The sequence below is a fragment of the Pelophylax lessonae genome (assembly GCF_965119305.1).
Source record: "Pelophylax lessonae genome assembly, chromosome: 11".
Taxonomy (NCBI): Eukaryota; Metazoa; Chordata; class Amphibia; order Anura; family Ranidae; genus Pelophylax; species Pelophylax lessonae.
This window is the reverse complement of record NC_138778.1, coordinates 10,367,682-10,391,463: the sequence shown is the minus strand read 5'-3', so window position 1 is coordinate 10,391,463 and position 23,782 is coordinate 10,367,682. Positions and strand designations below refer to the sequence as shown.

The window sequence follows — 23,782 nt, the reverse complement described above, 5'->3', positions numbered from 1 at the left end:
GACATTTAGATACTGACTGATTTTTTTATTTGCATCTAGAGCCTAAGGATACTATAAAGTGGGTTTCATATTTACAAACACAGCTCATATTTTATGAACATCCTTTGTAAATATCTTCTTTTCGGTCCGTTTCTTTACTCTTCTGACTTCTGAATCTGCAGAGAAAAAACAAAATATGTTATGGATACAAAAAAATGAGAAAAACTTTTAGTCTACAGTTCAGGCATTCATCATTTTGATTTTGGAGTTATATTGCAGTGTGCTTTGACACTGTAAAAATGATGATCCTCTAAAAGACAACTCTACTTGCCTTGCTAATTTCCCGGGTCTTGACTTTCAGTTTGTTGACCTGGGACTCAGCAATGTCGGCGCGCTCTTCAGCCTCTTCCAGCTCATGCTGAGTTTTCCTGAACCTAGACATATGTACATTGGCTTGTTCCTCCTACAAGGAAAGAGATGGGAGGAGATGAATTATTTCAAAGTAAATTATAGACTCTTAAAGTCTCCTAATAACATCCCACCCCAAAAGAATTGTACTTACAGATTCCTCAGCCTGTCTCTTGTAGGCTTTGACTTTCAGCTGTAGTTTGTCTACCAGGTCCTGAAGCCTGAACACATTCTTCTTGTCCTCCTCAGACTGTAAAGTAGAGAATCAATATAAGATATGGCAAAAAAAAAAAAAAAAAAAAATATATATATATACGATGCAGAGTTTAAATAGAATGTTTCATCTTTAGGAAACCCATTACATGGTATATACCTGGTAAGACAGTTCCTTGACTCTCCTCTCGTACTTGCGTACACCCTTGATGGCATCAGAGCCTCGTTTTTGTTCAGCTTCAAGCTCATTTTCAAGTTCACGCACCTAGAAAAGAAAATTATATCACTTTGTTAAACATGGAAAATACATATTCATTGTTAAATACTGTAAATATATCAAAGACTGCTTACCCTGCTCTCCAGTTTCTGCAATTGCTTCTTGCCACCCTTCATTGCCAGTTGCTCAGCCTCATCCAGGCGATGTTGAAGATCCTTCACAGTCTGTTCAAGGTTCTTCTTCATCCTCTCAAGGTGAGCACTGGTGTCCTGCTCCTTCTTCAGCTCTTCAGCCATCATGGCAGCCTATAAAATAAAAGTACATTAACATTTACAAAGATCTTTTACATCATGGATCGACCAAAACGCGTTCCAAATCAGTTTGGAAAAGTTACGCTGACATATTGTTTTGAAAATTTAAAAGTTTGAACAAGAAGCTGAAAATTGTCATATATGAGACATGTATTTCATTAACATACTATTTACTAATTATGGGTGAATTGGGACTTACATCTGTGATTGCCTTCTTAGCTTTGTCATCGGCATTCCTGCATTCTTGGATAGCTTCCTCCACTTCAGTTTGGAGCTGAGTAACATCAGACTCAAGCTTCTTCTTAGTGTTGATCAGGCTGGTGTTCTGTTGGATAAAGATACCCAAAAGTTGTCAAGTTTTCTGTTATTGCGTTATTTGGATTTGTTAGGAATAGGCCCTCATCCTTACCTGTGAATGTAGAAGTTGGACACGTTCGGTGACATCGAGCAGCTCTTGCTCAGCCACTTTGCGACCACGCTCTGTCTGTTCCAGGGCGGACCTCATCTCTTCAATTTCTGCTTGCATGAGATTGTTTCTCCTCTCCACAATAGCAAGCTGTTCCTTAAGGTCATCATTACTTCTAAGAGCATCATCAAGATGCAGTTGGGCATCCTAAATTGAAAGTATACAGTTTTGTTGATTATGATATTTCTGTAAAGCTGCAAAAAGAGTAAGAATTAATTTTTTTTTTTACCTTGAGTTGTCCCTGGACATTCCTGAGCTGTTTTTGGGCCTCAGCTGCCTGTCGGTTGGCATGGCTCAGTTGGATCTCCATCTCATTGAGATCTCCTTCCATCTTCTTCTTCAGTCTCAGAGCATCATTCCTGCTTCTGATCTCAGAATCTAGGGAAGTCTGCAGGGATTCCAGGGCCCTCTGGCTATTTCTCTTGAGCTGCTCAATCTCTTCATCCTTTTCAGCCACCTTTCTGTCAACCTCAGACTTCACCTGGTTCAATTCAAGCTGTACACGAAGGATCTTGGCCTCTTCATGTTCCAGAGATCCCTAAATGTTACAAATTTGTAAATATGGAGATATATGGAGACTCAGTTGTCTATGTAGAGTGGCCATAATGTGTTTTTTTTTTCTTTGAAATACATTATGGGCACCATCTGGCACTCATAATGTAGTATCTAAACATATTAAAGAAAATTAAGCAATTTTTTGTTTTGACTGCTCGTACAGCAAGCATTTTATACATAGAGCCCAAAATGTCTAAGGGTTTTAAAGCATAACAGCATCCGGTCTGCCTACCTCAGCTTCTTCCAGTGCTGATTGCAGGTCAGATTTTTCCTGCTCAACCTGTTTCTTGGCTTTTTCAATCTCATGGATGCTCTTTCCAGACTCGGCAACTTGTTCTGTCAGGTCTGAGATCTCCTCTACAATCGTAAGAAATAAGCATATTTTGCCATTATCAGGATTAAAGAACCTTCAAACCTTACTTTTGTGCAAACAAAAATACCGTATTTTCTGGCGTATAAGACGACTGGGCGTATAAGACGACTGGGCGTATAAGACGACCCCCCCTAATTTTCAAGTTAATACAAAGGTTTTGGGCTATACTCGCCGTATAAGACTACCCCCCTTCCGAAGCAAGGCAACACCATTGAAAAACATCTGATTTCTCATAGATCTCCAAGGTACCCCAAGTACTGTAATACATGTAATCTCTCATAATATCTCCAAGGTACCCCAAGTATAAGTATTACCAGTAGATGTAATCTCAAGACGCTGGCTGTGTGGGAATCCTGTAACGGTATACCGTATGTACCGTAGCTTCGGCTACATACAGTATACCGCGCTGAGCCAATCACAGTGAGCGATGTATTCTATTATTGAATGCAAAGCCTGCTCGGATTGGCAGAGTCAGAGAGGCGGGCTGATGTTACCTCGCCAATCCGAGCAGGCTTTGCATTCAATAATAGAATACATCGCTCTCCCTGATTGGCTCAGCGCGGTATACTGTATGTAGCCGAAGCCATACGGTATACCGGTACAGGATTCCCACACAGCCAGCGTCTTGAGAGATTACATCTACCGGTAATACTTATACTTAGGTTACCTTGGAGATATTATACTCGGTGTATAAGACGACGCCCCATTTTTGGGGGATTTTTTTGAGGTTCAAAAGTAGTCTTATACGCCAGAAAATACAGTATATGTCAAAACCAATTCAGTGCTGGTGGCCAAAATTACAAAGAAAGTCACTTTTTTTAATAATTATGTCCTAAAATTGCACATTTCTCCTCTCCTACACTAAATGTAAAGATGGACATACGTTGGAGGTTCTTGTTTTCCCTCTTCAGCGTCTCAAGCTGGTCGAGTGCTTCCTCATAGGAGTTCTTCATCTTGAAAACTTCTGTGCTGAGACTTCTAGATTCTTTTTGAGCAGCTTCAAGTTCAGCCTGGGCCTCCTCATACTTCTGCTTCCATTCAGACAGGACCTATTTAATGCAAAATAATATTTTTTTATTACATAAGTTCCGACCACTGCACTAACATCAAAATCTTCACTTGCTTCTATTTTTTTTTTTTTCTTAGCACACCTTGTCAAAGTTCCTTTGCTTCTTATCCAGAGCGGCACACGCTGAGTGTGAACGTTCTACATCCACCATGAGATCCTCTACTTCACCTTGTAGTCTCTGTTTTGTCTTTTCCAGAGAAGCACATTTAGAGTTGACAGCCTCAATTTGTTCTTCAGCATCCTGCAGACGCTGGGCCAGCTTCTTCCTGTTATGCAAGAGATATTATATGAATGCTCAGAAAAACTAGACATCACAGAGATAAAATTGATTTTCTATGGATGTCAGGATTTCATTATCACATTATTTGAAACAAATATCATCTTCCCCTGGTGGAAGATGATCATCAATATCATTTTTCACTGGTGGAAACTTGAATAATGTTAACTCTAATTCAACTAATGTTGAAGGATATCATTTAAAAGCCTTAACACCACTTATTTTAGGACTTGACAGAATCTTACTTGGCCTCTTCCAGTTCCTCTGTGCGCTGAATGGCGTCTGTCTCGTATTTTGTCCTCCATTGAGAAACCTCACTGTTGGCCTTGGAGAGTGAACGCTGAAGTTCACCCTTAGCTTCCTGTTCCTCTTCATATTGCTCTCTGAGAAGGTCACAGTCATGGCGGGCAGACTGAAGTCCATGAGCCAGGGCATTCTTGGCCTTGAAGGCAAAGGGACATTTCATGTCAATGTAAGACAAACAGCATTAAAAATAACTGTCAAAAAATTATGAAAGATTAATGGCAAGTATGTAAGGTTCAGCATTATTTACAAGCATGACATACACAATGCATTATGTGCATTTAAAGACTTCATGTTTTTCTGCATTAAAGTTTAGATTTGCAACCTGCTTTCAGGTATAATTGGATAGTACCATATTTTCCGGCGTATAAGACGACTGGGCGTATAAGACGACCCCCCTAATTTTCAAGTTAAAACATAGGTTTTGGGCTATACTCGCCGTATAAGACCACCCCCCCCCCCTTCCGAAGCAAGGCAACACCATTGAAAAACATCAGATTTCTCATAGATCTCCAAGGAACCCTAGTACTGTAATACATGTAATCTCTCATAATATCTCCAAGGTACCCTAAGTATTACCAGTAGATGTAATCTCAAGACGCTGGCTTTGCGGGAATCCTGGGTATACCGGTACAGGTTTCCCACACAGCCAGCGTCTTGAGAGATTACATCTACCGGTAATACTTATACTTAGGTTACCTTGGAGATATTATACTCGGCATATAAGACGACCCCCCCCCCCCCATTTTTGGGGGATTTTTTTGAGGTTCAAAAGTAGTCTTATACGCCAGAAAATACAGTAAATACCAGCTCGGTATGAACCAACATACTGCTTACCTTGAGTACTACGCCCTGCCCACCTCTACAGATTGGTACCCAGATATTGGTGCTGTAAGATATTTTCACATGCCAACAGGGTAGGTATTTATTGGTTAGGTTTGTGTTGGGTAAAGGTTAAGGTTAATGGTAGGATTAAGTTATGGGCAATGGTGGGTTAAGTGTTAACCCAATTGATTTGGACACTAGAGACTGTTTTTGCATGATTATTTGGACATTGAAATTTATTTGTGATTTATATCAAATTGTTGAGCGCTACATTTTTTCACTTTTTCATTAAGTGTTAGGGTTGCATTCTCACAGTCTAGTCAGTGACCGAAATGCTGTTCTAATTTCCAAGAAGCCCATATAAGGACAATTTACCACGTGGGCTGCTATATGGAATCATCAAAAATTATCGTGCTCCAAGTCAATAGCCCTGGGAGAAGTCTGACAATGACACTAAGCAATTGCTAGCATTAAAAGTTTCTGTAAAAAACTGCAACACAAGCTGTCCTAATATAATGATGGACGGAGGTAGGAAAGGCTTACATTGATAAATAAATCATGTTGTATTTGTTGGTGTTTTTACCAGTTAATTGAATTCCTAAGGGGTACCATTGCCAACAATTTTAGTGAATTGTCCTAAAAAAAATTGACTTTCTAGAACCAAGACACCAGTCATAAGAAATATGTCATATGAATAGTAGCCCTTTTATCATTACATTTGAAAAAGGCAAAAAACATACTAGAAGAAAGGCGGTTTAACCTTAAAATATGCAGGGGGTTCTTCACTGTCAGAGCAGTAAGGATATGGAATTCTCTTCCGCAAACAGTGGTATCAGCAGGGAGCATTGATAGTTTCAAAAAACTATTAGATGGGCACCTTAAAGACCGCAACGTACAGGGGTATACAATGTACAACATACAGGGGTATACAATGTACAACATACAGGGGTATACAATGTACAACATACAGGGGTATAGAATGTACGGTTAACAGCAAACACACACACACATCATAGGTTGAACTGGATGGACTGGTGTCTTTTTTCAACCTCACTAACTATGTAACTATGTAACATATACTTAAGATAGTGTTTCACAATTTTCTTATTGCATATGGCCAAAGTACCTTGGTTTCCTCCTCAAGCTGCCTCTTCAGCTCCTCAGTTTGTTGGGTAAAGGCTTGTTTTCCCCTAGAGAGCTGAGAGATCAGAGATTCTTTTTCCTCCACTTGACGGCTATATTCACCTATTTTATAAAAATAATAGTGTAGTTAAGCATATTTTGGGAATCTGTTACGTGTAATCTTTTTTTTACTCTTGGCATTCAAAAGTTACCATTTTCTGTTTGAAGACGTGCTTTGTGAGCATTCAAGTCATTAATTGTTCTGAGATGCTCATCTTCTTTGGATTTAATTTCACTATATTGGTCCTCAAGAGTTCTGCACATCTTCTCTAAGTTGGCCTACAAGGTAAAACAAAGTCATTATTTCCACTATTCAGAATTGTATTGGTTGGCAAAAACAGCCGAGGCGGTATTTTATTTACCTTGGCCTTAGAGACAGACTCCATGTTGCTGGCGAGGTCATCAATCTCCATCTTCAGCTCACTCTTCTCTTTCTCCAGCTTCTGTTTGACTCTTTGAAGGTTGTCTATTTGTTCTCCGAGTTCAGCTACGCTATCAGCGTGCTTCTTCCTAAGTGCTGAAGCGGTGGCTTCATGCTGCAAGGTGGCCTCCTCCAGGTCCCGTCTCATTTTCTGGAATTCTGCTTCACGTTTCTTGTTCATTTCAATCTGAGCAGATGTTGCCCCACCGGCTTCCTCCAGGCGCTCACTGATCTCTTCAAGCTCTCTGGAAAGGTCGGAGCGTTGTTTCTCAGCCTTGGCACGAGCTGCTCTCTCTGCCTCTATCTCTTCCTCAAGTTCCTCAATGCGGGCCTAAAGTTCAAACAAATTGCAATTTTCTTATGAAACATTTGATAAGAAAAAAACGAAGTTGGTATTGTTACATTTGTTTGAAAAATTTACCTGAAGCTCTTTGATTTTTTTCTGCAATTGTGCACCCAATGCCTGCTCATCTTCAATTTTACTCTGAAACTGGCTGATTTCAAACTCCTTCCTGTTAAGTTAAAAAGGTGGATTTATATGAAACTTCAAGGCATGAAATGGTGCACAAAACAGCACTAAATCAAAAGCATACAAAACATCAACAACAGGAGGAGATGGGACACCTGGTTCCCTACATATCACAATTGAGTGTCTTACTTTTTAACTTTTTCGTCCAGCTGTTGCCTTTCATTTTCCAGGTCCATTGTTGATTCCTGAGCCAATTTCAGATCACCCTCTAGCTTCCTCTTTGCTCTCTCCATCTCCATGCGGAGCTTCTTCTCTTGTTCAAGAGATCCCTCCAGCTGCAAGAAAAGAAAACTTGTTCAAACTTGTGACATTTTTATATAACTTTTAGCACCATGATATATTTTTTTTTTATATATTTCCACATACATCGTCTACTTGCTGCTCCAGCTTGGTCTTGGCCTTGGTCAGAGTGTTGACCTTGTCCTCTTCTGCTTGGAGATCATCTAGAGTTTGTTGATGGGCTTCTTGAAGCGCTTTCTTTTCTTTAGAAAGTTTGGCAATGTTCTCATCAAGAACAGCCATTTCTTCAGTGAGGTTCTTAACCTACATTTCAAATGATATTTTGGGAGTTATTACCTAAAAACATTAGCCGTAAGGTAGCTCTTAACTGTTGATGTTGGAGAGTAGAAAATGAAAATACCTTGTTTTCTGTAGCATGCTTCTCTTTCTCTACTTTGGCCAAAGTCAGTTCAAGATCATCAATGTCCTTTTTCAGCTCAGAACACTCATCTTCAAGTTTCCTCTTTTTGGCTGTCAGCTCTGCATTTGATTCTTCTTCATCTTCCAGCCTCTCATTGGCCTCCTTGAGTTTGGCCTCCAGTTGAATCTTGGATTTGATGAGACCCTCACATCTTTCCTCTGCATCTGCTAGGCCCTCAGATTCCTGGGAAGTACAATTAATTATAGGTATAAATTGCTTATTCTTAGAGCGTGTAGCATAAATGGTTTTTTGGGTGTTTGCTCTGGAGCATTAATTATAAATGGGTAAACACTTACAGATGCAACTTGGAGCTGCAGGTCATTCTTTTCTTGCATGACCGCTACCATTTTCTCTTCAAGCTCCTTTTTCTTTGCCTCTGACTTGGCCAGAGCCTCTTTTGTCTTCTCAAACTCTTCCTTCATGTTGGCCATTTCCTTCTCAGATTCAGCACTCTTGAGCAAAGGCTTGATCTTGAAGTAGAGTTTCATCCATGGCCAATGTTTGACATTCATGAAGGAGCGGACATTGTACTGGATGCAGAAGATGGACTCTCTGGAAATAAATAAATAAATAAATGTAGCACTCGAATCAGTCATTTCTGGTTCAAAAATTGATTAAGTTAAGAACAAAGAACTTGGAAGTACCTCCTCTCCATCATTCTCTTGAACTCCACCCTCATGAGATATCCTCTGCAAATGGCCTGAGTACGAGTGATCAATTGTGCCAACTTATCATCTCGCATCTCCTCAAGGACACCCAGCAGACCAGCTTTGAAAAACACCTATACATCAAGTCAAAATAAAAAATATTATATTGTTTTGCTTTTACTTTTTGATTGCCTAAAACTGCGCAAACTGTGAAAATACCTTAGTGTGTCCAAATTTGTACTGTGTGTGGTCAACATCAATGGATCCAAGAAGCTTCTCAGAAGCCTTTTTGCTGTCAATAAACTGACCATCTGGGATGGCACTTGCATTCAGGACCTTGTAACTGTAATACAAAGAGTAACAGTTTTGTAAATTAAACTAATAAAAAAAACGTCCTTAACATTACGTTTTTGTTATGGTACGTTAATTCTATATGTGTACTTAGAGAGAGATTTACTAAAACTGGAGCACTCAGAATCTGGCACAGCTGTACATGGCAGCCAGTGTTGGGGTAGTTACTCAAAAAATGTAACTAGTTACTAGTTACTTCTGTAAATTGTAACGAGATTACATAGTTACATAGTTACATAGTAGGTGAGGTTGAATAAAGACAATAGTCCATCCAGTTCAACCTGTGTAGGTGTGTGTGGCTGTAATCATCTAACATAGCCCTTAATGTCCTGATCCTTGAGATGTACGTCTAAGAGTCTTTTGAAAGCCACCATACTACCCGCAGAAACCACCTCTTGTGGTAGACAATTCCACAATCTTGTAGCCCTAACAGTAAAGAACCCTCCTCGTTGCCTGAGGTTAAAACGATTCTCCTCTAATCGCATTGTATGCCCTCGAGTCCTTATGCAATTCCTTCGAATGAACAGCTTTTTTTCTAAGCTGAGATCCCCATTAAGATATTTATAAATTGCTATCATGTCCCCCCTCAGACGTCTCTTCTCCAGGGAGAATAAATCGAGCGATTGCAGCCGCTCTTCATAGTTAAGGTCCTCCAACCCCCTAATCAGTTTAGTTGCCCTTCTCTGGATTACTTTATTAGTTACTGCATTTGAAAAGTAACTTCACTACTTATTACTTTATTTTCCTCTTTCTTAATTGACCGTGTAGAAGAAGATACATGACACTCTTTCTGCATAGAGTTTATTGTATAAACACAGGCTTTGGGAAACATGAGAACAAAACCTGAAAAAACAGAATAAAACATAAAGTGCAACAAAAAGTCATAAACTTCATCCCTCTCTATTCTTCCAAATAACGATTGTATTGCACGGCTTGGGTAACGCAGGAAAGCGCGTTCCTATAGCCTAGTAAAGTAGTGTAGTTACCTCCTATAGCCTAGTAAAGTAGTGTAGATACCTCCTGTAGTCTAGTAAAGTAGTGTAGTTACCTCCTATAGCCTAGTAAAGTAGTGTAGTTACCTCCTATAGCCTAGTAAAGTAGTGTAGTTACCTCCTATAGCCTAGTAAAGTAGTGTAGTTACCTCCTATAGCCTAGTAAAGTAGTGTAGTTACCTCCTATAGCATAGTAAAGTAGTGTAGTTACCTCCTATAGCCTAGTAAAGTAGTGTAGTTACCTCCTATTGCCTAGTAAAGTAGTGTAGTTACCAATATTAGTATTGTAACTAGTTACATTACTTAGTTACCAAAAAAAGTAATGTAGATACTGTAATCAGTTACTTTGTAACTAGTTACCCCCAACACTGCAATGGCAGCCAATCAACTTCTAGTTTTAGCTTGTTCAATTAAGCTTTGACAATAAAAACTGGAAGCTGATTGTTTTCTATCCAGAGCTGCACCAGATTTTGCATGCCCCTGTTTTAGTAAATCCCCCCTTAGTGTCAGGAGTGGTCCATACCGTTGCTTGAAGTCACCGTAGATGATTCTGCTGGGGAAGCCTTTCCTGCAGATCCTGATGCCCTCCAGCACCCCGTTACACCTGAGCTGGTGCATGACCAAATAATGATCCATAGCACCTAAAGATACCAATTTTTAATTGTTAAAGAAATCCACGGTAAAAAAAAAAAAAATCTCAGGTTAAAATGTGTACTTTATTGTGTACAGATTTAAAAATTGTAAGCTGGTGCATAAGCAAATAATAAAGTATAATGTCTAAATTAAGGGAAACAATATTAATCATATTTTAACACAAATTATCATGGAATGACATAAAGGACAAAAGACAACAAAGACGCAAACTTACATATATACAAACACGGTGGGGCTTTGGGAGGTACAGCCAATTCTTGGGCTGTGTGCCTCCGAGCCCTGTTCATAAATAAATATGGGGAAGATAGGGGGAATAATCTGGGTAAATAGGGGGTATTAGAGGAATCTATCTACATTCATCAATATGGTCATCCCTTAGTCACCCTGATGTGTTCAATGGTTGTGCCCTGGACCGCAGTTATGGGTTCCTTCAGCTCCCGGTGCAGACTTTATGGCCCTGGACCCCCATCCACAACAATTTTATCCATATATACCCCACTTAGAAACATTGACCTGGGATACATCTGCTCCTGACGAAGTGGAAATTGTCCACGAAACACGTTGAGCCTATCCTTGATGCATCCCCCACAATCATCATTATACTTTTTGATTTGGAATCTATACAGGCCCATCAATGACTTTCCTTCCAATGTTTTTTCCTATTTTTTTTATGTATGACCCAACTATGAGATGTTTCTGGTACCGATTGACCTTATTACCATACGTATTGTTATTATGATGGACATTATGATGATATCTGATTAAAGCCTACCTTTTTACAGAATAATGTACTATTTCTTATCCCAACCAACTCCACACACCTCACACAAAGTCCCGCTTCTTGTCCCCCCCTTCCCGTTATACCTTTTGTACCTTTGGGGATATCGGCTGTTCTAACAATATTTATATATATTATGTTATGGATTACAATATTATCCCCTTAATTATTTTACCCAAAATGCCGATTCCTCTAATACCCCCTATTTACCCAGATTATTCCCCCTATCTTCCCCATATTTATTTAACACAAATTATGTTTCTTATCAAACGAAAGAAACTTGTTCAGCTGACCTGGGGTCTTGGTTTCATTGGGGATCAAGCAGCGCACAAAGTGAGGGTGAGTGCTCCTCAAGTTTGACATCAATTTGTTCAAATTCTCCTGTAGGTGAGCAGTGATAATTGTATCATTAGAGCTGCAGAAATGCATTAAACGATCAGTATTCTATTTAATAAAAAAATGTTTAAATGTTTACCCTGAAAAGTGCAGACACAGTCTGGAAAGAGGAACCCTTCTTCTTGCCACCCTTCTTGCCTGCGGCTTCTGCAAAAACAAAACAAAAAAATGTTAGTTAAGTTAATATACAAGAAGACTTTCTAGGATGCTGTATAGTGATTAACAAAGAAAATATGCTCGTGTTGAATACTTCCCAAGGTGCCACATCCCAAATAGATCTAGACAATAGGAAAATTCCCCTAGTTGTGGGACTTTATAGGCACTCGTACGAGTGCCTATAAAGTCCCACAACTAGGGGAATTTTCCTATTGTATAGTGATTAACATGTTATTGATTTGAGCAGGTGATGAAACAATGCAATACCTGCTTCAGCAGCAGAATGGGCACTATACAGGAAGGATAAGATTTTTACTGAAGACTTCTGGTAAAGCCCAACGACAGTCTCATTCAATGGATCCTTATTCTTCTCCAGCCAGCCAGTGATGTTGTAATCCACAGTTCCAGCATAGTGGACCAGGGCGAAGTGAGCATCAGCTTTGCCTTTGCCAGGTTTGGGTTTTTGGAAGTTGTTGGACTTGCCCAAATGTTGGTCATACAGCTTGTTGGTGAAGGACGTGTCTGTTGCCTTGGGGAACATGCACTCCTCTTCAAGGATGGAGAAAATACCCATAGGCTATATAAAAAAACAGTAAATTTAGAAAAAAAATGGTACTGCTAAAGTATACTGCTAATGACATTAGTGCTCAAAATATGAAATGTTACTGCCAATTGCTATTTTTTATATTATCTACCTTTTCAATAAGCTCAATGCAGGCGGCCAAGTCCATGCCAAAGTCAATAAATTCCCACTCGATTCCTTCCTTCTTGTACTCCTCTTGTTCCAGTACGAACATGTGGTGGTTGAAGAACTGTTGCAGTTTCTCATTGGTGAAGTTGATACACAGCTGCTCCAAACTGTTGTACTGTTCAAAAGAATACAAAATAATGCGTTAACCTCATCCATTAAAGACAAGGACATGACAGGACATTTATCAACCAAGTCATTTTACTCACATCAAAGATCTCAAAGCCGGCAATATCCAAGACGCCAATATAGTGCTGCCTTGCTTGCTTGGTGTCCAGCTGCTGGTTGATACGAATGACCATCCACAAGAACATCTTCTCAAAGACAGACTTGGCCAGGGCACCGACATTGTTGTATACCTAAAGATCAAAGATGACAATGAGGCTTCTGTTTTATGAATTGCAAAAACCCCAAAAAAAAAAAATATATGCCAGCATAAATTGTGTTTACCTGCTGGACAGTTTGACCTTTGGTGACATATTCATTTCCAACTTTGACCCTGGGGTAACACAGAGCTTTCAGGAGATCAGCAGAGTTGAGGCCCATTAGATAGGCAATCTTGTCAGCCACTGAAGAATAGAGAATATTTGTTTTAATGTCTTGAATTATGCAATTCAAGCGATAGAGATTATGTTCAAAAAACATATTATAATAATAAGCAATAGCTCTCTGTCTTTTTTACTACATTACTAATGCCTCGTTTTTCACTGAGCGGATCGGTTCGGGTCGGTTCGGTACAGTACACTATTTTGAGTGTTTCCATTATGAAAGTGGCCCATACAACCGAACCAAACTGCACCATTCCTGGTCCTCCTTCAGATGTAGGGCCATAGGAAACGGTACTGTAAGGTTAGGGCGGAGCTATTGGCTTCACACGATACATTCCACTGATTGGCGGACAGGAAAACTTCAATGCTCACGTCAAATGAAAGCGCAAAACAAACACCACGTTTAGTGTAAACCCTGCATGGCTCCTGGTGGTCCGACTTGCAGTAGAAGCGCTCACCTGAATAGGCCGTACCAGTCTAACCCTTCCAAACTGTACCGACACGAACCATTCCGCTCAGTGGAAACGAGGCATAAATAACCCCACCTTAGTACAGACTGAGTACACGCAGTGAGTTTAACGGTTTATTAGTGCTAAGAAAGGATTATTTTAACATTTATGCCGAAAAGGATGTTAAAGTGGAACTTCACATAAAATCTGAAATTTTGCTGATCCTCCTCCTCCCTTTCTTCCCTGCCATTAATAAAAACAAATTTTTTTAGGGAGCTTCCACTTCAGCCCTTCTTCACCACCCTCAACCTCCTGGGACCTGAAGGCTGCGGGACCATTCATAGAATGCAGCGTGCGCAGTGAAGAGCTGGCTGTGAAGCGGCAGGGAGTCACAGCTGTCTTTCCACAGTCAACATGTCTGCACCAAAGACAAGCAAAGAACCGGCCCGGATGCCTGGACAGGTAAATGTCCCTTTTTTAAAAGTCAGCAGCTGCAGTATTTGTAGCTCCTGACTTTTCATTTTTTTTTTCACCAGTCCTCAGGAGGGATTTGTTGGAGCTGGAGAGAGTCCAGAGAAGGGTAAATAAACTTATTAGGGTATTGGAGGACCTTAATTATGAAGAGCGTCTGCAATCGCTTGATTTATTCTCCCTGGAGAAGAGACGCCTGAGAGGGGACATGATAGCAATTTATAAATATCTCAATGGTGATCTCAGCATAGAAAAAAAGCTATTCAGTCGAAAGGATTGCATGAGGACTCGAAGGCATACAATGCAATTAGAGGAGAAGCGTTCTAACCTCAGGCAACGTGGGGGGTTCTTTACTGTTAGGGCTACAAGATTGTGGAATTCTCTACCACAAGAGGTGGTTTCTGCGGGAAGTATGGTGGCTTTCAAAAGACTCTTAGACGTACATCTCAAGGAGAAGAACATTCAGGGGTATGAGAGATGATTACGGCCACATACTCCTACACAGGTTGAACTGGATGGACTATTGTCTTTATTCAACCTCACCTACTATGTAACTATGTCACTATGTAAAATGACAGAAGATGCTCTCTAATTCTCACCTTCTGAGCCATCAGGCTCAGCCTGCTCCTCTCTTTGCTTCTGCTTGAACTTCATGTTACCGTAGTGCATCACAGCGCCGGTCATTTTGTAAATACCATTCTTCTCATCTGAGTTGAAGCCCAGGATGTCAATGGCACTCTGTTATACAAAAACTCAGTAAATTAAACTTCTCCTTGGACTGTAACACATTAATATACTGTATAAACCGCATTTGGTAGATCAAAGTGTTAAAAGTATAATGTTCCAGAGAGTCCACTTACATCGGTGGCCATTAATTCTTCTTGATCATCGATACTGGCCACAGTGATCTCACCTTGGCTGACAAAGTGGAAGTCATAGGGGTTGGTGGTAATCAGAAGCATGTCTGGAAGAAGGAAGGGATGCAGGTTTTTTAGTTGTTGCAGACATTAGGGTCATTTTAACTAATAACCAGCCTTGAGAAACCCAGGTCTTCTTTCTAAGTATGATTTAAGGTCTATCTTAAGGTTTAAAGGTTTACATCCCATATCACAATTCACCAATTCAGTGACAATTTTCTATTCCTTATCAAAATTTTCTGCTGCTTATTTCAATACAGAAATCTATATTTCTTTTATCTCCATCTCATTTGAAAATGATTCATTAACAACATCTTACAAAGCCATCCACAGCTAAGTCCCCATCTACATCACTAGCCTAGTCTCAAAACACCAACCCAATCGCTCTCTTCGTTCCTCTCAAAACCTCCTGCTCTCTAGCTCCCTTGTCACCTCCTCCCACGCTCGCCTCCAGGACTTTTCCAGAGCCTCTCCAATCCTGTGGAACTCCTTACCCTTATCTGTCAGATTATCTCCTACTCTATTAGCTTTTATGCGTCTCTGAAAAGCCTATCCTACCCAAACCTAACAACTCTCCCTCCATTTTCTCCATCTGCCCATCCCCCTTGGTTACTGCCTTTTGTTTCACTTGACCCTCCCTTCTAGACTGTAAGCTCTAACGAGCAGGGCCCTCTGATTCCTCCTGTATTGAATTGTACTGTAACTGTATTGTCTTCCCCCACATTGTAAAGCGCTGCGCAAACTGTTGGCACTATATAAATCCTGTATAATAATAATAATAATAACTACATTTTTACTACTAGGATGGCCCCTAAGATTTGATCTGTTACTTACGAACCATTTTAATAAGACCAGCTTTGATCTGATCTTGATCTGTTACTTATGAACCATTTTCATAAGACCAGTCCTTCTCAAATTCTTATACTGCTTTGGGTTGTATTTCACATTTTCTCAGAGTTGGTTGCAGTGAAATCTTTGGACTTGGGCTCCTAGATTTGCCAAGCTTCTTTGTACAATACAATCCCTTTCCTTGATGGATACTTATGTTATGGAAAAATAGTAGAACCAAGAGATATCCCCACAGGAGCCCCCAAGAGGTATAAGAAGCAGTGTAATAACTTAGTATTTAATGATTAAGCACAAGATGTACGTGTAAAATGTGTCTACGTGACCCTATGTTGGTGTCTTTGGTGTCATCACTTTGGAATTCAAGGCAATTGGAATTCCTGGATGTGCGGCCGTTTTTTTTCTTAGTCTAGCCCTCCGAAGTAACAGTCTATTAGCTTTACTACTTTTATGTTTTTACACAAAGAGGTTAATAAACACGTTTTCCTCAGCATCACTTACCAATCAGTTCTGGCCTCTTGTTGGACATGATCTGGTAGAAGATGTGGTAGCTCCTCTCAGCAGACAACTGGAATGTTACTCTGGATTTTTCCAGCAGATCTAGAACAATTAGGGTAAGATTGTTAAACAACATATATATTTGAAACAGTTTGCCCTAACTTTGGTCAGCCATGTACCATAGTCATGATATTTATCAGGTCTATGCACTTCCTGTAATTACGCTGTTTGTAATTTGGGTAAAAAGAGTAAGTGGGCATCATGTGCCACCTATCATTAGGCTGGCAGCAAAATATTTCAGATATGCTTCCAAATCTTGCCACCTAAACAGTGAGCATATTCCCACACAGGTAATATTCCCATGTTTATGTCTTCTACTAGATAGGTAAAAGAGAGACCACATGTGTTTGATCTATGAATTAAGTCCCCTTCAGTCTGGGAAACAACATAAAACCCCTCCATGGTGGATCCAACCTAAGTCTTTGAAGAATAAACCATTAGAGATTAGCCCTAGATCAGGCATGTCCAACCTGCGGCCCGGGGGCCGCATGCGGCCCAGAACCGCAGGCAATGCGGCCCACTGCACCCTGACAATTTGTTTTTTTTGCTGGGGAGGAAGGAAGGCGGGTCGGGGGCACGGCCACAGTGGCTTCCAACTAACTGTAGGCAGAGGCTGCCTCGGAAGGGATCATCCTCTAATTGTGTTAAATTAGTGCGGGGGGGGGGGGCGGCAGTGCGGGAAGGACGCGGCGCCATTTTATTACTTATATACCTTAACTATAGTATATATTTTATATGCGGCCCGAGAAAATTTCTCTACACTCAATGTGGCCCAGAGAAGCCAAAAGGTTGGACACCCATGCCCTAGATTTTGACCAGTAAATTGTTTCCCATTAGAGCTGGTATGACCAATCTGGCATGGTATGGACAAAAAAAAAAAAAAGAACTGCTTGGTGGAGATACCAACAATGACCTGTTTCTAGATCTCCTGACTCCCTTTTTTTTTTTGAGTTTGACTGTCCCCGTTTTACAAGTAAATTGTCTCCCCTACAAGACTTACATGTCTCAATATCAGCAGAGGACAGTTTTCCTGTGGCCCCAAAGTGGATTCTGATGAATTTACCCTAGACAAGAACGAGAAATACCAGTCAACTGGCAATTTTTTTTTCAATGCAAATGGAGAAATATAAGGTTAAAATAGGGCCAACTTACAAAACGGGAAGAGTTGTCATTCCTCACAGTCTTAGCATTGCCAAAGGCCTCCAGCAGTGGGTTGGCCTGGATGATTTGATCCTCCAGATTCCCCTATAAAGGTTTAAAACAAACTCGTTTCTTACAGGTTTTTTTTATATATATCAGCATCATATTTTTTGCTTAGAAGACCAAAAGGAAGCTACAGACCTGGATTTTTCCAGTTTGTTGTGGCTCGTCCTTCTTCTTTTCACCAATAGCTGCAATTGTTGCAAAGTACTGGATGACACGTTTCGTGTTGACAGTCTTTCCGGCACCAGATTCTCCACTGTGGGTTAAAAGAATGGAATAAAAAATAGTTATCTCTTGCACAACTCATGTCTACAACATACAGCCACATCTCATTCTTGGAATGACACAGACAAAGATTAAATTATTTATTTTAAACTTACGTAATCAGAACAGACTGGTTTTCACGATCTGTTAAAGAGGGTGAAAAAAAAAAAATTACAAACCCATTATATGTAAATATAATATAAACTATGTGAGAGCTCGCTAATTAATATGTTATGTGAGTTTGCCACATTTCTTGTACATATTGTACTTTCTTTTTCTGGGGTTTGCATTGTAAAACTGTGGCCCTTGTAAAAAGGTTTATATAATGATTTTCTATATAATGATTCGAGTTAAACCCTTGGCGTCGGCCGTACGCAAATATGCGGCCCCTCGGCCCCTGGTCCTTAGCGCCGATGGGGTTGCATATTTACATGAATTGCTGCCAATACACCTGTGCCGAGAACACGTGCGCTGCCTGCTCCAGGCACAGTTATCGTCGCCTAACCGAAAGCTCCTGGTCCCTCTTTGTGATCGGGAGTTTTCCGACCACGTGAATGATGTGACAGCCAATCACGGCGGTCACGTGATTTTAAGCCGCGCCCCGCCTTCTGGCGTCATAAACATCTTAAAAGCCCTGGAGGCGCCGGCGCTAAGAGGTTATCTAGAGCAGCCTTTGTCAACCGGGGGTTCCATGCAGGGGAGGACTGGGAAGCGGGGCAGGGTGGCAATTGCCCCCCGGGCCGCCCTGATGCCAGGTACAAAGGCCGAACTCAGGGCTGGATAAATGTAGAGGCCAGACACTGTTTACAGCTGCCGGTCGCCGCTACACAATGTTATATTTACAGAGCTGCAGCGGAGCGGTATGAGTGCGCAGAGTACGCTCCTGCACCCGATAGGAGCTTCCTAGGCCCTGCCTGGCGGGGTGTCATGTATTTTTGTTAAACCTCCTTTGTTGCTATGAACATTGAATTATGTTACCACATTGCATCATGTTTGTCTGGCTTCATAACATCAATATTCGTTATAAAACCAGGTGGGCACGAATGGTGAGCAGATTGGATGGTTCAATGGGCCACGTAATTGAACTTGCCCGCCAGCCCTCCCCTGGTTCCATGGCACTCTAGGGTTCCTCAAGAGGTTGCCAAGGGGTTCCTTGAGCTGTGGCAGATTGACCACTCATCTGTTGGTGCCTATATAATTCCAAGTCCATTACCACTTGGCAGGGCCAGCAGGATGACACCAATAGTCTCTTTAGCTGTCTTTAAGGGTGGCATTCTGACTGTAAAGGGGACATTCTTACCACTAGCCACCAGTGCAAGGGACATTTTTTCCCCTGACCCTTATTAAATAATTTTAGCAGTGTTTCCCTGATATCTGAAGATAATTGCAAGGGTTACCCTGTGGTAAGAAGGTTGAGAAAGGCTGAAATTGAGCATTTTGTTTTCTATCCGAATGTAAAAGATTAAATATCTTAATGAGGTTTACAACTCTGGTCAGAAAGTACTCTATGTGTATGAATCTAGTGTTATTTGTTAGCAAGTAAACCCCAGTACTCACCAGTCAACATGAACTGATAGGCGTTATCAGAGATGGAGAAGATGTGAGGTGGGGCCTCCTGACGCTTCTTCCCTCTGTATCCATTAACCACCTCTGGGTTGTACACAGGCAGCCACTTGTAGGGGTTGACTGTGGCACAGAAAAGGCCGGAGTAGGTCTGCAGAGATCACAGAATATCTTAGTGACACCAGGAATTGGTCATGGAGTAAAATCCAGAGGACTGAGCTGGCTGAGAGACTTACGTAGATCATCCAGGCTGCATAACGCTCTTTGAGGTTATACAGGACAGATGGTTCATTCAAGTGGGTCATCATGGCCATGTCTTCAATCTTATCGTACTTGGGAGGGTTCATGGGGAAAATTTCATCTTCCTTCACTGTTGCAGTCTACAGAAGAAAAAAGCATGGGACGATATAAACACGACTGAGTGTATTTATAACAAATTTTTTTGAAATTATAACCATGATGATTGTTTTCTTTTTCCAACTTACGGTATTGTCTTCTTTCTTTACAGTGACCTTTCCCCCTTCTCTGGAGGTGACAGTGCCTTTAACGTACATTTGCTTGGGGTCAATCACATAGACATTTGTCTTGGCATCAAAGGGCCGGGTCTGAGCCGCAATCCTCTCCTTATCTGACTTTCGGAGGTATTGGGCAGCCTCCCCAAACACGGCCATCTCACCGTCACCCATGGCTGATGGTTTTCTGTATGGAGGAAATAAAAGCTTTAGCTTCTAACAGGACAAGAACTAGGTGTATTATTGCCCCCATAGCAAAATCATAAATGGGCCCACATGTCTCTTTATTCTTCATCTCAAAGCAATTCCTCTAGTTAGTACCAATCACTTTCAGAACAATTGCAAAAGGGGGTCCCAACATTTTATACATTATTTGTATTCAAATGTGTTAGCCAAATAATATCGCTCTACATGAATTGATTATTGCATATCCAGGCGACTCAGGGCCCATTGCATGGCGTTCAATAGTTATCCTTTAGGCTTTTAGAAGGGTCGCTATGACACCTTCCTGATACATTGTCATCAAAGCATTTATTATTCTATATAACTTTAAAGGTAATAATATTTAAATTAATGGTAGGTTAATTGGATCCTGTATAAACAAAAAAAAATTGGCCCTACTGTGTATGAATGTGAGTTAGGGACCTTAGATTGTAAGCTCCTTGAGGGCAGGGACTGATGTGAATGTACAATGTATATGTAAAGCGCTGCGTAAATTGACAGCGCTATATAAGTACCTGAAATAAATAAATAAAATAAAATAAATTAATATTCTACTAACTCCTTATTCTATGACTGTTGTTAAAACATTTGTGATGTGATTAATTGTTTGCAATCTAAAGACATTTGAATTTATTAATTATTTTTGTTACATGGTGGGACAAAAAAAGAAAAAAAAAAAAGGGTAAACTTTACAGAGGCAATGTACCAACCTTGTTGTATCCTTCTAAGATGGAAAAATAAGATTCAAAGGATTTCAGCTATGGAAAAAAAAAAAATATTGCAGCATTTAAAAAAATGACAAATTGAAATCTATTGTTTCCTATTTCTTATTTATTCACATCTCTCTCGCTCTCTTTCTTTCTCCCTCCCACCTTTATAAATGTCAAAGTGTTTTTATCATTGTACATAAGAACTAAATGTTATTGATACATAGGCACATTTGAATAAAAAAAAATACCTTTATGAATGTATTTATTTATTTATAATTTTTTAACTTAAGCAATTCTTAAAGGCATTTTACGTCAGGTCAAGTATTGCTGCTTCTGTAATTATTCAACCTCATCATTTTTAGTTTCTGAATTTAATTGTACTCAAATACTGTATTTCTAAACTTAGGTCACAAAATTATTTATTTATAACATTTATAATTAGCATTTAAATATTTTTTAACTGATAAAAAATTCTAAAGGTATTTTTATTTCAAGTCACTTGATGCTGCTTTTTAAAATTATTTAGTGTAACCTGATTATTTTTGGTTGCTGAATTTAAATATACTTAAATACTGTATTTTTAAACTTTGGTCACTAAATTTTTTATTTATAACATTTATAATAAGCATTTAAATAGTGTTTAAACAAAAATAATTCTAAAGGATTTTTTTGTTTTTTTTATATCAGGTAACTTATAGCTGCTTCTTTAGTTATTTAACCAGATCATTTTAAATACTGAATTTATATATACCCAGATATTGAATTTCTAAACTTGGTTCAACAGTTTAAATATACTTTATATAGCCTTTATTAAAAAAAAATATATATATATATAACTATATATAGATACATAGATAAATGTATATATATATATATATATATATATATATATATATATATATATATATATATATATATATGTCTTTTTTTATATAAATAAAGGCTATATAAAGTATATTGAAACTATTGAACCAAGTTTAGATATATAATATCTGGGTATTTCTAAACTTAGGTCATTAAATTATTTATTTCTAACATTTATAATTAGCATTTAAATATTCTTTAACTGATAAAAAAATTGTAAAGGCATTTATATTTTATTTATATATGTTTATATATATATATATATATATATATATATATATATATATATATAAAATCAAAGTGCAATTTTTCTATGAACAATATTAATTTTACTAATTAAAAAAATTAATTAATTAAAATTCAAACTAGCTAACTTTCTTAATGGTTGGAAAAGCAAAAAGATATAATTATATTAATTGTTGGTTATAAGAAATATGTTTTATAGAAGCATCGAAACATAAAACAAGGTCTGGCCTTTTTTTTTTTTTTTTATTGTCTAGGTTAAGATTGATGTTAAACCCAAACAAGATTCTCTATTTTTATTTTATTTTATTTTTTTTACTATAGATCCAAGCAAGACTCCCTATCTATTCTGGAAGCTGGAAGCCTGTGAAGCATCTTCCACTCTTTCAGTGAAAAAAATTATTTAAAGTTAATAATGAACCTTATTAATTTTTTTTTTTTTTTACTATAGATCCAATCAAGACTCCCTATCTCTTCTGGAAGCTGGAAGCCTGTGAAGCATCTTCCACTCTTTCAGTGAAAAAAATTATTTAAAGTTAATAATGAACCTTATTAATTTTTTTTTTTTTTTTTACTATAGATCCAATCAAGACTCCCTATCTCTTCTGGAAGCTGGAAGCCTGTGAAGCATCTTCCACTCTTTCAGTGAAAAAAATTATTTAAAGTTAATAATGAACCTTATTAATTTTTTTTTTTTTTTTTTTTTTTACTATAGATCCAATCAAGACTCCCTATCTCTTCTGGAAGCTGGAAGCCTGTGAAGCATCTTCCACTCTTTCAGTGAAAAAAAAATGATTTAAAGTTAATCATGATCCTTATTCATTTTTGTTTTTTTTTTACTTTTTAATTTAAAAATGTTACTTATCAAACTACAGTAGTCTGACTTAAAAAAAAGTTAATCATGGTCCTTATTAATTTTTTTTTTTTTTACTTTTTAATTTCAATTTTTTTTTACTTATCAAGCTACAGCAGTCTGACTTAAAAAAAGTTAATCATGGTCCTTATTAATTTTTTTTTTTTTTACTTTTTAATTTCATTTTTTTTTTTACTTATCAAGCTACAGCAGTCTGACTTAAAAAAAGTTAATCATGGTCCTTATTAATTTTTTTTTTTTTACTTTTTAATTTAAAATTTTTACTTATCAAGCTACAGCAGTCTGACTTAAAAAAGTTAATCATGGTCCTTATTATTTATTTATTTTTTTTTTTTTTAACTTTTTAATTTAAAATGTTTACTTATCAAGCTACAACAGTCTGACTTAAAAAAAAAATAAATAAATAAATAAAAAAATATATATAAATGATTCTCTAAGTGAGAATAACAATAAGCTGGACCTGCTTGGGTGGATGAGTATAAAGAGAGTGGACAGGATGCTGTGTATAGTGCAGTGCTGAGCTGGAATGACATATCACACAGACGCAGGGACCGGCTTACCTCTAGATGCAGAGCCAGTGAAGGATAAGTGGGTCTGCGCCTTGCTAATTCTTTTATACAGTGAGATCTGCTAGGGCAGCATTATTGGCCCTCTATATTTGGAGAATATTAAAAGGCTCTCAGCTGTAAATGTGTCGATGCTGTAATTTTACTTCTGTTGACCACTGTGGGATACAAGATACGCCCAGTACAAGAAGACCAGCAGCCATATGGAGGATCCATTTATTTTTTTAATTTTTTTTATTTTAATATAACGTGTCACCTGCTATGTGTTTACATCTCCCGGCTTCCCAATATAGAACGCTGATCTGAAACTGAATCGAGCAGCTCAGTGTCACCATAAAACCTGGAGAAAATTCTGTCTATTTCTCAATGAACTTGTGTTTCAAACGTATATACGTTCCAGGGTGGGTATCACTTTCAGGAGG

General features: G+C 38.7%; 1 protein-coding gene across 1 annotated transcript; it reads right to left on the bottom strand.

The window, feature by feature from the left end:
- Window positions 1-27: 27 nt before the first annotated feature.
- LOC309567092 (myosin-1B) lies at window positions 28-23,452 on the bottom strand. The gene is made up of 41 exons (XM_082272416.1): window positions 23,355-23,452; window positions 20,814-20,861; window positions 19,855-20,068; window positions 19,606-19,749; window positions 19,364-19,520; window positions 17,923-17,950; window positions 17,681-17,798; window positions 17,492-17,584; window positions 17,340-17,403; window positions 16,283-16,381; window positions 14,879-14,982; window positions 14,618-14,756; window positions 13,001-13,119; window positions 12,760-12,909; window positions 12,498-12,668; window positions 12,070-12,379; window positions 11,726-11,793; window positions 11,544-11,631; window positions 10,342-10,459; window positions 8,695-8,818; window positions 8,473-8,609; window positions 8,125-8,380; window positions 7,769-8,011; window positions 7,495-7,671; window positions 7,258-7,403; window positions 7,021-7,111; window positions 6,541-6,930; window positions 6,331-6,457; window positions 6,123-6,241; window positions 4,114-4,310; window positions 3,674-3,857; window positions 3,406-3,571; window positions 2,382-2,506; window positions 1,824-2,132; window positions 1,538-1,741; window positions 1,328-1,453; window positions 952-1,122; window positions 761-865; window positions 542-637; window positions 302-442; window positions 28-146 (listed from the first exon to the last, which is right to left on the bottom strand). Exons 3-41 carry the CDS (start codon window positions 20,053-20,055, stop codon window positions 135-137), a joined length of 5,817 nt encoding a protein of 1,938 aa, XP_082128542.1. The 5' UTR covers window positions 20,056-20,068; window positions 20,814-20,861; window positions 23,355-23,452; the 3' UTR covers window positions 28-134.
- Window positions 23,453-23,782: the final 330 nt, after the last annotated feature.